This window comes from Crotalus tigris, unplaced genomic scaffold (assembly GCF_016545835.1).
Source record: "Crotalus tigris isolate CLP2741 ecotype Arizona unplaced genomic scaffold, ASM1654583v1 scf7180000018585.330925593:3314079, whole genome shotgun sequence".
NCBI lineage: Eukaryota > Metazoa > Chordata > Lepidosauria > Squamata > Viperidae > Crotalus > Crotalus tigris.
In genome coordinates, this window is record NW_024097088.1 from 2,807,270 (window position 1) to 2,821,673 (window position 14,404).

Here is a 14,404-nt window from a genome sequence, read left to right on the forward strand (position 1 = left end):
CTTTTTGAAGGTCTCAAACCAAGGGCGCTCCATCCCACTGAATGCAAAAGGCTTTGGGGGGAAATGCAGGAAGTTTCATTGACCTGGCCTGACCCCAAGAGAAGCTCCCATGAGAATGCTACAGGTTGAGGGTGCCCTCTAGGGACCAAAACAGCCCACCAAGAGCTGTCCAAACTCTCTGTCATTGGGAACAAGTCCCAGCCTCTCCCTGTCCTGAATTCTTGCATGTTCTCAGCCACCCAAGCGGCCTCAGCCAAAGCCTGCTCTGAACCTGTTAGGTGAGCTTGGCTGGAGATTTTGAGGGCTGGAATGGCATTAAATGAGGCGGCCTGAGCTTTTACTGAGCTAAATGCTTCCTGAAAGCTGGGTTTTTATTCCAAGGGAGTAGAATATTAGTGAAATGGCATATTTGGAGGGGGGGTATAGACCCTGCCAGTGCAGGTGGCTGTCTAGCTTTCACTTAAATGCTCGCTGCCTCCCGGTGTTAAATGCGAACGTTAGCATTTTAATCACTTCCTTGAAAATTAAAAGCTTGTGAATGCTTCCCTACAAAGGTATTTGCTCTTCCTCCCTGCTGGTATTAGCCACAGCTCTGGAGCCTAATTGCTGCCCCCTCCCATAAAAGAAGCCTTGGAAATTCCATCTTGCTAGATGGAAAAGGATCCCATGAAAGAGGCTCAACTGAATAAATACAAACTTGCATTTTATTGATTTATGGCAGCAACATATCAATGTCAAAAAACAAGAAGAAAAAAACTTGCAGTATAAAAAGCTCCCCCCCCCTGGACAAAAAGCACCCCCACGGCCACAGGATGGGCCACCACGGCAGAGGCCTCCTGGGCCTTTAGTCATCCTCCCTTCCTTCCATCCCAACTTTGGGATCTGCTGGAGAAATTTAGGAATCCCCATCTGCTCCAAGAAAGGCTGAGAGGCAGGCGAGGTCAAAGGTCTCCCGGGATCTGCCTTGAGGGAGGCCGAGGGGCTGGCCTCTCAGGGTGATTTTTTAAAGACTGGGGGGGGGGGGAGAAAGCCCCCAGGTGTTTCAGCTTTTTTGCTCATTCTCATGGAAAAGAGACGAAGGTATTGGGCACCCCGGGAGAAGGAGACGGGCGATGGGGACAGACAGAAAAGATCCCACTTGAGAAGATGAAGAAAAAATGAAACGGCTGAAATGGAAACCAAAATCTGAACAGATTTGTTTATTAGCTGGCCAGCCAGCTCTCTGCACCCAGTACAAGCAGGGCTACCGGCCCAGTGTGGCATGCCAGATGCGAGTTCCGCTTCTAAATCAAGTTTCTAGTCCTTGTGGCTGTGGAAATACACTTGAAAACGAATGAGAAATGTCTGCTCTAATTCCGGATGGCTCCTTAGGGTGGCCAGCTCTGTGTGGGGAGGGAGATTTTCAGAAATTTCCCTCCAAGGTAGCAAAAAAATAATAAATTACATCCCAAATAAAATCCCAGGAATAAATTATGCAAATAAAATGCCAGGTGCAGCATCTGTCTCTCACACACAGAGATACGTGTGCATACACATCCAGAGTGTTGTGTGGCAGTGCTTGCCCCATTGACACACAGAAAGTCTCCCTGAATTAGGATAGGCTTCACATCCAACGAAGTGTGCAAAGGATCCCAGTCCCAGACACTTTGATGGCTCCGAAGACGCTTACAGGATCGCTGAAGTGTGTTCTTCATCACCACACCCCTGCGAGGGAGGGCACTCTGCCTTGCCAGAGGAGAGTTTGAGGTTTTGTGTTTTGGGGGTGATGGGGCCTGGTGGGGTGGGGGGCCCAACCCCCACCTCTAGAGGGTGGTCCTCAGCTAGAAGGCTGCCCCCCACCACGGCCTGGCCTGCCTTATCCACAGAGCCTCTCAGGTGTGGCTCCCTGGCAGATGGTCCAGGTCTTTGGTGTCCATTGCACGGAGTCCCTTCGGCTGCATGGATTTTGCTGGGGGTTCAGTGGGGACCCTCAGCCTGCAGCAGCCCCCCTTTACTCCAGCTTGTGGATGTAGCTGTCCACGGTGGGGATCTCGACGTCCTCTTTCTTGACTGGATCCGCCATGTCTTTGTACCGCTCTCCCCGGTGACACTCCAGGGACGGCCCCCAGGTAGGTTTGGGCTTGCAGCAGGAGACGATGCGCTGGGAGGAGGAGGTGGAATTCAGGGGCTTTGCTTGTCTCCTGGGGGCTCTGGGGTCCTTCTGCCACCCACCACCAGCCTCGCCTTCTCACCCCCCAGCAGCACTCACCTGCCACAGGTTGCCTTTGGATCTGGAGATCTTGTAAATGGCCACTATCGGGATCCAGATGAGGCAGAAAACGATCATGCACCAGCCGACGGCAGATCCCCACTCTGGGTACTCCTTCTGGCCATACTTGGGGGGCGAAAAAGTGATCAGGGACCAAATCAGGATGCTCTGAGAGGAGAGAGAGAGAGAGAGAGAGAGAGATGAGAGGTTGAACATGCAACTTCAAGCAAAGCAAGCCTCTCTTCCAGATGTACTGGACTTCAATCACCATCATGCACAGCCAGCATCTCTTACACAAGATATTCAGATTCTGATGGTCAAAAACTGAGCCTAAAGGAACCACAATTAATTTCTGGGCCACCGGGATGTGGAAGGAGCAGATGACAATCCAGTTTATCAGAGCCTTAACACAAATCCTGCCAAAATTCAGATTTTAACACCTTCCTTCCTCCCTCCCTCCCTCCCTTCTTCAGTGGGTAGCTTATTTTTCTCCAAACTTGGCCAGCAATTATTGGTGTATTTGCTGAACCTCACCAAGTCCAGGATTCTGCTGTTCAAAGAGCAAACACCCCCAGCAAAGAGGCAGCCTACCTGTGGCATGCAGAATTTGGCCCATTGACTTTTTGTTCTCGACCAAAGTTTGCCGAGTGTCAAAGACAAAACATTGTGTGTGTGTGTGTGTGTGTGTGTGTGTGTGAGATCAAGCCAGGTTCCAAGACAGCTCCACCCTTTTAGGGGAAGGAACTTCACAGAAGGATTGATAACAATGGGCAGAGACGGTTTGCTCCCAGCCTCTGTTCCTTCCATCTTGCAAACTTTGGTTTTCTTCCAAGCTTGCTGGTCGTGGCTGGTTTTGTTTTGCTTAGAAAATGATTGGCATTCATAGAATGATGTACTTAGGAGGAACAGGAGCTGCTGTTTTTGGAAGGCGTGTAATTTTAGGCAAATAATGGGCCTCCCAACCAAGACGCGTCTCCATGGGGTGTTCTTTGGGCTCCCCAAGGCTTTCTCCCTCCAAGCCCTTGAAGTCTCTGGGCTACTTACCAGCAAGAGGCAAGGGGTGATGAAAAACCAGCAGGCTCTCCACCACAGCCAGAAGAGGAAGCTTTTCTTCCCAATCATCATCTCGATGTCTTCAATGAACCGGTTCCCCCCTGGACAGAACAGCCACATGGGTGGGGGAGTTAGTGCTGAGTTTTGGCAACGGGGCGACTCCCCAGAGTTATACCCTGCACGGATTAGCTCATTTTGTCTGACACCTGGCCAAAAATGAGTTGTGTCTCTTTTAACAGTGGGATCTGGGCTCAAATATACCCTATGCGGACTTGGCAAAACCCATTTCCTTCAGATAATCTTTCCCACATTGGACATCTCCAATTGTGCTAAGGGTCAGTCTCCAAATCTGCAGGACCCCCCCAATGGAAAAGCTTGGAATTGAGTCTCAGAAAGGAAAAGGACCTTCCATTTCACTTGCTGCCTCATGTAAACTTTGGAGGTTCCCCCAAGCAGCTGCTTTACCAAATGCCTCCTACAAGGACGGCTGGCCCTGGATGGAAGCATCTCCAAGGCTTTGCACTTGAGGCCGACCTTTGTCCTGCTCATCAAGGAGAGCTTGGATGGGGCTGAAAGGCTGCTGAGAGTCCAATTCGCTGGTGGCTTTTGGAGTTTGGGGAGAACTGTTGGAGGAGATCCCAGCAAATATTTACCATAAATCCAGCAAATTCCCAGCAGTTCCAGGATAGCTGCAAAGAGGATCCCCCAGCCCGCACAGAAATGGTCCACCAGGTTGACCCAGTAGATTCCTGCCTGCGGGAGAGAGGAGGAAGAGGAGAGAGGTTGCCTTTCTCCCCAGGAAGAGGCTCTCCAACTTCCCCCACGGAGCTTCTGGCATCTCAGCGTAAGGGAGGATGGGGACCAGCCACAGCGGAAAGCCCTCCTTGAGTCCTACCTGGGTCACACAGACGAGCCCAAGCAGAAAGAGCAGCAGACACAACCCCATCGTCACCACCACTCTCATTTTCTTCATCACTGCGGGGTAGATGTCTTGGATGGTGGTGGTGATGGTTTCTGCAGAACGAAGAGCGAGCACAATTAGTGTCCGCAGTGGGAGAGGAGAAAGGAAGAGGGCTGTCCTGCCATTGCTGCTCTTAGGCCAGCTCCAGCCAGCTTCGCCTCCCTGAACCGCGTCTAGACGATTGTTACTTCAGAATGCCTTTTCACTGGTTTTTCAGCTTGCTTTTTCAGCTTTCCATTCCCTAGCATGCCATCCAGACCAAATTCAATCAGAATAGAGCGGGAAGGGACCTTGGAGGTCTTCTAGTCCAGCCCCCTGCTCAAGCAGGAGAACCTATACCATTCCAGACAGGTGGCTGTCCAGTCTCTTCTTAAAAAACCCCAGTGATGAAGCACCTACAACTGTTCCACTGGCTAATTGTTCTCACTCTTGGGAAGTTTCTCCTTAATTCCAGGTTGCTTCTCCTTGATTAGTTTCCATCCATTGTTTCTTTGCAGAATAATTTGATGCCTCCTCTTCTTTGTGGCAGCCCCTCAAATACTGGAATGTTGCTATCATGTCCCCTTCTTTTCTCTAGACTAGCCGTACCCAGTTCTTGCAACCATTCTTCATACCTTTTAGTCCCTAGGCCCTTAGTTGCTTTTCTCTGCACTTTTTCTAAAGTCTCAACATCTTTTTTGAAATGTGGTGACCAAAACTGGATTCAGTATTCCAGGTGTGGCCTTACTAAGGTTTTATAAAGCGGTACTAATACTTCATGAATCTTGCGGAAGGAGATAGTACTGGCTCCGAACCACTGGCTTCCTTCTGTTCATGTAAATGTTATGAAAAGCATAAATGCAAGAGCTCAACTTATTAAGTATTGCAAGCCCTACTGAAGCAGGCCGGCAGGGTATGTGACGCTCTGTCGTGAGGGTCCTTTTGACCAAGACAAAGCATCATCACATCGTGAGGTGGAGCCTTAATTGATACTCACCTATGGTGGCAAACTGGGAATCGAGACCCAGAAGGAGAAGCATGAAGAAGAACAAGAAGGACCAGAGAGGGGCCACCGGGAGCTGGGACAGGGCTTCGGGGTAGGCCACGAAGGCTAGGTCAAATCCTGCCAGGAAGCAAAATCAGAAAACGTTCTTTCTCGTGGAAACAGAGATCTGTGTGAACAGCCAGCAGTCAACCGAGGCCAATTAGGGCAGCTTTCTGCGATGATGGAGGTGTCCACCAGGTGTGTTTGGGTTCAGCTCTCACCCTCCAGCAGTCTGGCAGAAATGGGAGACAGCTGGGTGGAGAAGATCACATTTAGTGAAATGATCTAAGTGTTACATCAAATCTGAAGGGTAAAAAGAGTCATTCCGGATCACATCTGAATCCAGCTCTGGTTTCCCACGTGACCAGAAATCCAGAGTCTGACAGCAAATCCCATGCTGGCTATTGACTCCAGTACAAATATTCAGTCTGATTGTCTGGACAAGATACGGATTTCTGAGTATAATTTCAGCTACAGCCTGAGGGGTCAAAACTAACCAGAAGCTTCCAGATTTTCAATTTCAAATGCAGTCCAGACATTCTTTGGAAAAGTCTGGACTCCATTTGGAGATTTGAAAAGTGTCTTTCTATTGTTTGCACACAGAATCCAAAACAAAGCACTTTTTTAAAAAACCCATCTGAAGTTCTGAAAGAGGCCAGAAGCTCACCTCAGACGCAGAGGCCCAACGGGCTGAGCTCACCTGAACTGACAACATTGGAGACGTGCTTGTTGGCCCTGAAGGCCATGTGCCCCAAGATGGAGAAGATCGCGAAGCCGGCAAAGACGCTGGTGCAGCAATTGGTCACACAGACGAAAATGGCATCTGCGTAGCAATTGTTGTGGAATTTGTTGTAGGAGGAGAGGGCGACCAACCCACCCCAGGCGACAGAGAGCGAGAAGAAGATCTGCGTGGCTGCATCTTTCCACACCTTGAAGAAAGAAGAGGAAGAAACGTAGGGAGTCACTCTAGCAATCCCACCTATTTAACCATGGATGGTGCGTGCTACATAAGCCATTATAAATATTACAATTATTATTAGCTGTGGCAGCACACTGGTTAGAATGCAGTATTGCAGGCTAATTGTGCCCACTGCCAGCAATTCAATTCTCACCAGCTCAAGGTTGACTCAGTCTTCTGTCCTTCCGAGGTCCCAGATTGTTGGGGGCCATATATGCTGACTTTATAAACCGCTTAGAGAGGGCTGTAAAGCACTGTGAAGCGGTATATAAGTCTAAGTGCTATTGCTATTAAGAATATGAATATTAGTTTATTTTGATGGAGTTCTTTTCCTATTTGGCCATAAAACTCAACCTACCCCATTAAGGTGTTAATTCTTACAATAAGGTGCTCAGCTGGTAGATTATTGGTGATGGCAAGCAGATATCCATGGGGGTTTCTTGGCCAAAGCATGAAAGTTTTCTTCCATTATTTTCTTTTGTTTTGTTTCTCAGTTTCCCAACTGAGCTTTTCTTTTGTCTCCCATTCAAGTATTACTCCAGCCCAAACCTGCTTAGCTTGTCTGAGATTAACTAAATGATGCCTCCTGGCAAGGTAACTCTGTTTGTGTAAAATTAGAACCTAAGATGAAGGTTAAAGAATTTTGTTTGTCTGTCTTTTATAGGACTAACACACACACACACACACACATGTTCCATTCCAGCTGCCCTCCATGGGGTGGGGGGGTACCAACCTCTGCCTCGCCAAGTTTGGTAATATTAGACTGGGTCCCGATGTAGTATTCAATCCCCTCGCGGGCACCTTCCAAGGTGGCACCTCGCACCAGGAGTATAATCAGGACAACGTAAGGGAAGATGGCTGTGAAGTAGACAACCTGCAAGGCGAAACAACACTGATTCAGAAAGAGGTCAGACAGAAGTTTGGGAAGACCAAGGGAATATTTTTTTATTTTTTTTTTAAAGCAACAACAACATGAATTCCCAACTTCAGATACAGGCAATGGTAGGGAATCTGATCGTCACTGGATGCTGTGGCATCCCTGGCCTTTCCACTCATGCCCTCCTGATGGGGTACCTGCAGAGCGTGGATCAAAATCGGCAAGATGCTGAGTGGGGCTTTAATTGCAATGAAGGTCTTGCCGTCTTGCAAATTGAAGCTTCCTCTCAGGAGACATCCTGCCTGCTGTTTGATCCTTTCTTACTAAGGATTCAAGGGATGCCACCTGAGATATCTCCAAGCAAGACAGATGACCTGCCTCTGAGCTGTAGCTGCAATGCAGATGTCTCAAGCATGAATTTCTGTTTTGTGTTGTGACTGTGACAACCCCAGCATGTGCCATCCATTTCTCCCTTCTTATTCTGCAGACACTCCTAGAGGTAATATTCTACAGAAAACTAAGTCCTTTTAGTGAGCTTGGAATCTCTTCCAGGAAAAGCCTGTAGATCAAGCGATCATCAAATTGTTCACCTGCACCCACAGAATTACCTGCCAAATTCTTTGCAGGGAGGACCCGAAAGTCACATCAAATTGCCCTAGACTTGACTACTTCCAGGCTCTTTCCTTAGTGGGCCCGCCCAACAGCGCCTCCAAGGTGGCCAGAACAGGAAGGGAGTTGGCATCTCTCCTGGCACTTTGGAAAATCCTTCATGCCCTTGGAATGCCATGAAACCAGTTCTTTGCTCTGAAACCAGAGCCTCAGCTGCTCTACTGCAGCCACGTGCCAAGCGCCTGGGCCTTCCGCCACCCTCCACTTTAGCTCATGGGCACCTCAGCTACTCTGGCACATGCTCTCCGAGGATCCTCTTCACCCCAAGGTTGAGGTTGAGGAAAGGGGCCTGAAATAGCCCCATATTCCAAGGCTGCTGCTGGTGAAATGAGAATCCCACGGCACAGGCAGCAGTCGACCATCCAAGGGCCATGTGGCTGCCCTGAAATTACCTTCCCAGAGGACTTGATCCCTTTGAACAAGCTAACAGCCACGATCAGCCAGGAAAGGAGGAGGCAAAGGGCCAGGTACCACACGATCACCCCAGTGTCGCTTAAGCTCTCCGACCGCTGGAGGACTTTGTTGCTGCCGGAAGAAAAGGAGAGACGGATGAGCAAGGGGGTGCAGCCTTAACTAGGATGAGTGAAACTCGGCTTGTTCTGTGGTTGAGCCAGAATCAGCTTGGGGTGTGGTTGAGTTGGGGAGAAAAGCTGGAGGAGGGTGGCATTCCAGATACTGCCCAACCACAATCCCCAGCATTCCTCAGCTCTGGCTGTGTTGGTTGGGACTCCTGGGAACTGTGGTTTCCCATGCTGACCTAAGACACTTGATCTTAGCACAAATCCTAGTTTCACTTTGGGTTGCAGTCCTCCTCAGCTTGTCTCGGTCTTCCCCACATGGCCTTCTGGGTTTTGTAGAATTGATTACAGCCTCCCTTCTCCTGCCTTTAAGTGGCTGCAAGGCAGGGCATGTTTCTGGAGGCAGAGAAGCCTCTCTCCAACTTGCACATCTGCCCACACAGACCTTTGCAGTGTCTCATACTGTCCCTCTGCTTTCATGGCTCTGTATCGTTCAGACATCATCAGAGAAATATATGACGGGCCACACCAGTCATGGTTCAACTAACACCTCTGCAAAAAGCATCGTGTTTCCGGTGTTCACGCAGGAAAGACTCGCTCTGGGGAAGCTGGTGTAGATGCGCACTCCTGGGCTAGAATATCTCCAGAGAAGCCAGAATGTGCCCCGAGCTGAATCCCATGGTCCTCGCTCACTCAGGAAAGGCTCCCCCTCCACCATCCCCACTATTTGAGGCAGATAATTAGTGATAGGCCTGTTTCTCTCTTCCCCTCCAGCTCCTATTTGAATCTGACTGCAACCATCATGTTCTCATGAAGGACCCAGCCTGCCTGATTGTTCAGTTCTATCTACTGTAGAGTGTCCATAATTAGACAACCTTGAGAAAGGTTGATTAAATTCCCACCATTCCCCAACTTGCCCAGAAGTCCACACATCTGGAAATTGCCAGGGCTGGAAAAGGCTACTCTAGAGCAGAACTCTCCAAACTTGGCAACTTTAAGACTCGTGGACCATGGCTGGCTGGGAAATTCTGGGAGCTGAAGTCCACAAGACTTAAATTTGCCAAGTGTGGACAGCCCTGATGTAGAGCAGTGGGTAGAGAGGCTCCCAAGGTTTGCTTGTTTATCACATTTATACGGCCCCCCAACTAACCCGAGGCGAAGGCGACTCTGGGCACCGCACAACAATCCGAAACAAGGTTTGAGGGAGTGTCTTTCACAGCCTTTCCTGGAGATGTCAGGATTTCTAGCAAGCAAAGTTGGGCAGGGAAGGTCAATGCAAGTTGCCTGGCAGGTTGCCCCCAATGAACACTTACTTCCAATACTGCTCGCTGGGAACCTGTGTATCTGCATGCACCAGAGTGTTGTTGATGCAGGTAAGGTTCTGCCTCTGCACTTCTGTGTAATTCATCTGGATGCTTGTGTTCCCCATCGTGACGTTGCACAGTAACACTGAAAGGAGAGGAAGAAGAGGCAGTCACAAGGTGTAGAGAAATGGCTTCCCAGTGGGGGTTTATAATTTCTGGCAGTTTTGCTTTAATTTATTTGCTAGTAAAGTTCCAGGTTTATAAGTCTGTAGCACAAGGCTTTTGCTTCAGGTTTTACTTTTTCTGCTTTTTAATTCTCCATGTTACTGTTATGAACTGTTGAAACATGTGACCACCCCCTCCCAATTTCGGCAAAGCAAAGAAGTCTGAAGACCCCCTTTGGCCTGATGGGACCAATTCTTACAATTCCCTTTGAATAGGATTTTACCCCTTGACACGGGCTTGTTAGTCAAACTGCAAATGAAAGGAATGAAAACCGCTTTCATTTGAAGATGGGCAATAACACAGGATAGTAAGAAAAGATGGGAAATAATACGAGGAACTAAAACAGGTGCAAAATATGCATTTCTGTCTAGCTCTTTGAGGATCCATAGTTGGTGATGATTAAATCTGTGCTCATTTGCATAACCCCACCTCCTCATTTGCATATCACCACCCCGGGTGCTGCCTCCAGCTCAGATTAGAAATCAGCCATGTGGCTTTATTATGAAAGGAAAGGAAAGCAGCTCTAATCTCTGCTCTGCATGGGGCACCTGCAGCTAAACCTGGCTTTGCACATGGAAGGATTGAAACCAATGGGTTTGGCCGGGCCGAGGAATTCTTGGCTTTCCCTGAGACTTACGGATTGTCTTGCTGCATTTCTGGTCTGCCCACTCCGGGTTGCATTCGGCCCACGGCAGGACCCTTTGGAAGGAGGCAAACAAGTAGTAGAGGCTGTAGGCAATGATGACGTTGTAATAGATGGTCACAAAGGTGGAGATAATCACCATGGTGATTCCCACGCCTGGTCAGAAAGAGAAAAAAGGCCAGACCATCAGGAGACGTGTTGTGTTTCTGAGCTCCTAGGAGCCAACCTGCTGCTATGGAAGGAAAGCATTGTAAAGACTGAGGCAAGCCACCTGGTTAGCTCAAAGACCTGCAAGCTTTGATGAATGCACAAAGGTGGGGTCCGCTTTGTTTGTTTTCCCCTGAGGATAACACGATTGCGGGCAGCCTGTGTTGTAGCCAAAACAAATGTATTGTCCTGAATGTCCGTATGAGATGTTTCTCAGCATTACTTTTTCATACAGAACATCAAACTGATACGAGAATCCTGTGCGTTATCTTCAAGGAGGAAAACACAATAGGGTTCAGATTGCAGGTACTGTATGCTTAGGAGATCTGCAGGCTGTTTCCTTGTTTCACCTGAGATCCATAGCAAAGCCCAGAAAGCAGCGTGGGAGATGCGGTGCAATTCTTCAAAGAAGAAGTGGGCAAAAAAAGGAACAAAGATAAAGATCGGTTCAAGAGAATCTGCACAAAACCCCTGGTTGGAGCAGAACTGCCCAGCCCTGCCCCCACGCCTCGGGAAACATGCACCTGCCCCCCCCCCACAGCACGTTGGCCTGGCTTGGTGGGAGGAACCTTTGTCTTCAGAGGGACCCAAACCGTTCCTCTCTTGGCCTGTCTGAGACGTCTCCCCACTTTTGAAAAGGAATCAAGGAATGCCAAACAGTAAACAGCCCAACCCTTGAACACCTCGGCAGGGCCAGCCACTAGAACTTCAGCTGAGAGCAACCCCCCCCTCCCTTCCAGCACTGATGATGTTACCTAGTTTGGATAATGAAACGTCTGCAAAAAAAAAACAAAAAAACCCACCAAGCTCAGAGAGCACCGAGGACCCCACAGTTGAGATTCAAACTTAAGTGCTACAGAAAGAGACTTTCCCAGGAGTCTGTCCAGAAAAATACCAGGATAAAGAATAGAACTGACCTTGAAGTAGAGGGAGAATTCTCCAAACTGACACGGGTCCCAAGCTGGCAAACTGTCCCAGGGAGCACTCCATGAAGAAGAGAGGAAGGCCGGCCAGGGCCAGCATGATGGTGTAGGGGATCAGGAAGGCTCCTGCAAGAGAGCAGCATCGGGTGAGAATTCAGCCCGCTACTTTTCTCAAATCCAGCGTGGGCATGTGCCACAATCACAAGCCAATACTTCTGTCCAAGGCACCAGTCTGTGCAAGGAAAGAGCAGTTACTAATTGTGATGGGCAGAGATCCTCAAACAGCCAAGCATTTGGGGGAACCAGCATTTGTCTTGCAGCTGCCTACTGGTTTAGAGAAGAGGGGTGACTGCATCCCAAGCGCGACTCTATTCATCCTGCAGAACAGCTGAAACTTGATTTCGTGCCAATACCAGTGTGTGTGTGTGGATTTGGTTTCCACCTCAGGGGCAGTCCCCTGCTTTCTTCACGCACTTGGCACATTTGCATAATGAATGGGATGAACCTGGGCGCTCTTGAGTGAAAAAGGTTGAGTGTGCTCCATGTTCCCAAGCCATTCTAGTCCTCTGGGTGTGTATAACAGTTGCTCCTATTGTTATTTTCTACCTTTCAAATCAAAAAGGACACAGAGAAGTCAATGAACAGGAGGAGAAAGAGAGGGCAGCCATAAAACCTTCCAGCTGAGCAGAGGGTCCATAACCCCAAAGTCTCTGGCTGAGGCCTCAAGGTCAGCGGAAGAGAAGGGCAGCCCAGCTCTTAGAGGGAGGGGTCACTGGGTTGTGCTCTCTCTGAAAAAAGCCCAGCAGAGCATGGAATCAGAACTTGAGCCCTCAGTTTGCACCAAGCCTTCTGCTCCACATCGTAGCTATCTGGGACATTCAGAAGTTGCAGATGCAAAATTTCCAAACCGCTGAGGATCCGGAATATCCTCTCAATGTTCTGCCTCCTGGTGTGCCCCCGTCTCCCGATCCAACACTCAGAAAAGGGGGAAGAGGAAAATAGGATAAGGGCAGGTGAAAGAACGGCCTTAGGGCACAGTGTGGAGTGTGGCAAAGTCTCAGCCCTGGTAGCCCGAACAGAGGGTCCCTCGACCACCCCCTTCCAAGCCTACTAAGGCTCCAGGGTGAAGGATTTCTATAAAACAGTGGGGAAACGCCCACAAAGATCTATGGGATGAGCCTTGCCAAGAAGGCCCAAATCGTTGTGGTGTCTCTCTGGTGCCTTTGAGATCTAAGGCAGGGGTCTCCAACCTTGACAACTTTCAGACTTGTGCTCGCTGGGAAATTCTGCGAGTTGAAGTCCACCAGTCTTAAAGTTGCCAAGCTCGGAGACCCTGATCTAAGGGACAGATCAAGGTGGGTGGGCTGTGTCTGCTCACCTGGGGAAAAGGAAGCCCTCTTAGCCAGCCAGGTGAACGGCTGCTGAAGGACCCCCAGGACGCCCTGGGCAGCTTTGGCCACCTGGAGGGGGAAGCCTCCTTGTTTGTGGGAGGGGTAGAGCGGGCCTTACCTCCTCCGTTCTGAAAGGTCAGGTACGGGAACCGCCACACATTGCCCAGGCCCACCGCGTAGCCGACCATGGACAGCAGGTAGTCCGTTTTGCTGGACCAGTTGCCCCGTTCCGTGTTCTCATCCTGCGAGTCCGCGATCTTCTCAGTGGACAACGTGAATTCCTTTGGAAGGAGAAGAGCGGAAAGTCAGCCCGTCTTCGTGGGAACAGCTTCCTTCCTGCCCGGAGCAGGGAAAATGCGCCCTGGTCTGCCCAGAGATCCTGCCAGCTGAGGAGAGTTGGCAGCTGCCAGCTAGCTTCCTTGGCCTGGCTCTTGAGATCTGTCAGAACCTGAGCCGGGGCTGCCCCCCAAGGCGTGCTCGGCCCCTCTTTCGCTCCTGCCTGGGCGCGCCTTCAGGGGCTGCACCCGAGAAGGGACGCCAGAGGGTGACCTCCCTTTCCTGCGGGGGAACCTGGGCGCCCAAACCCGGGGAGGCTGGTGGCAGCGCAGCGCCTGGCGCCTCCTGAGCTCCGGCTGCTTCCTCAGATACTCAGGATCGCCAAGCGCTGCGCCCGGCGTCCTCCTCTTGCGCGCCCGCCTGGCTGCTCTTGCGCGGGGCTTTTCCCCCCGCCGAGGATGCTGCTCGCTCGGCTTGCCATGCGCGCGGCGCCGTCCCGAGGGAGCCCGGCAGGTCTCCGGCCCTGGGTCCGGCTCTGCCGCCAGAGACTCCCAGTCGGGACGGACAGCTGGGAGCAGACAGTCCCCGCGCCCCCTTCCTCTCCCCCTCCTTCTCCTCCTCCTCGCTCGCTCACCTTCTGGCCGCAGCGCAGACAGCTGGGCAGCCGGAGCCAACCCATCGCGCTCCTTTCTTGGCCGCAGCCGCTCGGTGGGAGCCTTTATAGCGCCCGGCGAGCCCGTCCCGTCCCATCCAGCCTCTTCCCCCCTCCTCCCCGCCTTCCCCGGGACCGGCCAGGTGGAGCCGAGAGGGCGGGGAGGGGACAAGGGCGGGGCGGGGCGGGACGGCAGGTGCACAGCAGAGCGAGCGCGGAGGCTTCTGCTCCGGGGGGCTCCGCTGGCCCTGAGTCACCCCCCACCCACCAGCTTGGCCGGGCTCTCGTGCCAGTCTTCCCACGACGCCCGGATCCTGCCCGGCAGGCAGCTGAGACGAGCGCCGGCTTCTTCCCCAGAGCGCTTCCCGGCCGGTCGCCGTCCAGCTTCGCGCTCAGTCTTCGGGCCTTATTCTCCCACCTGCCTTTCCCAGCCCACCTCCGAACGTTCCCAAATAGCAAAACCCTCTCGGCTATC

At 51.1% G+C, this 14,404-nt stretch overlaps 1 protein-coding gene across 1 annotated transcript; it reads right to left on the reverse strand.

Annotated features, from left to right (window-relative positions):
- Positions 1 to 1,179: 1,179 nt before the first annotated feature.
- SLC6A14 (solute carrier family 6 member 14) lies at positions 1,180 to 14,049 on the reverse strand. Its single transcript, XM_039354808.1, has 14 exons — positions 13,912 to 14,049; positions 13,120 to 13,282; positions 11,605 to 11,736; positions 10,475 to 10,636; positions 9,622 to 9,757; positions 8,183 to 8,315; positions 6,978 to 7,118; positions 5,987 to 6,215; positions 5,239 to 5,364; positions 4,197 to 4,315; positions 3,955 to 4,054; positions 3,293 to 3,402; positions 2,249 to 2,416; positions 1,180 to 2,140 (listed from the first exon to the last, which is right to left on the reverse strand). Exons 1-14 carry the CDS (start codon positions 13,954 to 13,956, stop codon positions 1,991 to 1,993), a joined length of 1,914 nt encoding a protein of 637 aa, XP_039210742.1. The 5' UTR covers positions 13,957 to 14,049; the 3' UTR covers positions 1,180 to 1,990.
- Positions 14,050 to 14,404: the final 355 nt, after the last annotated feature.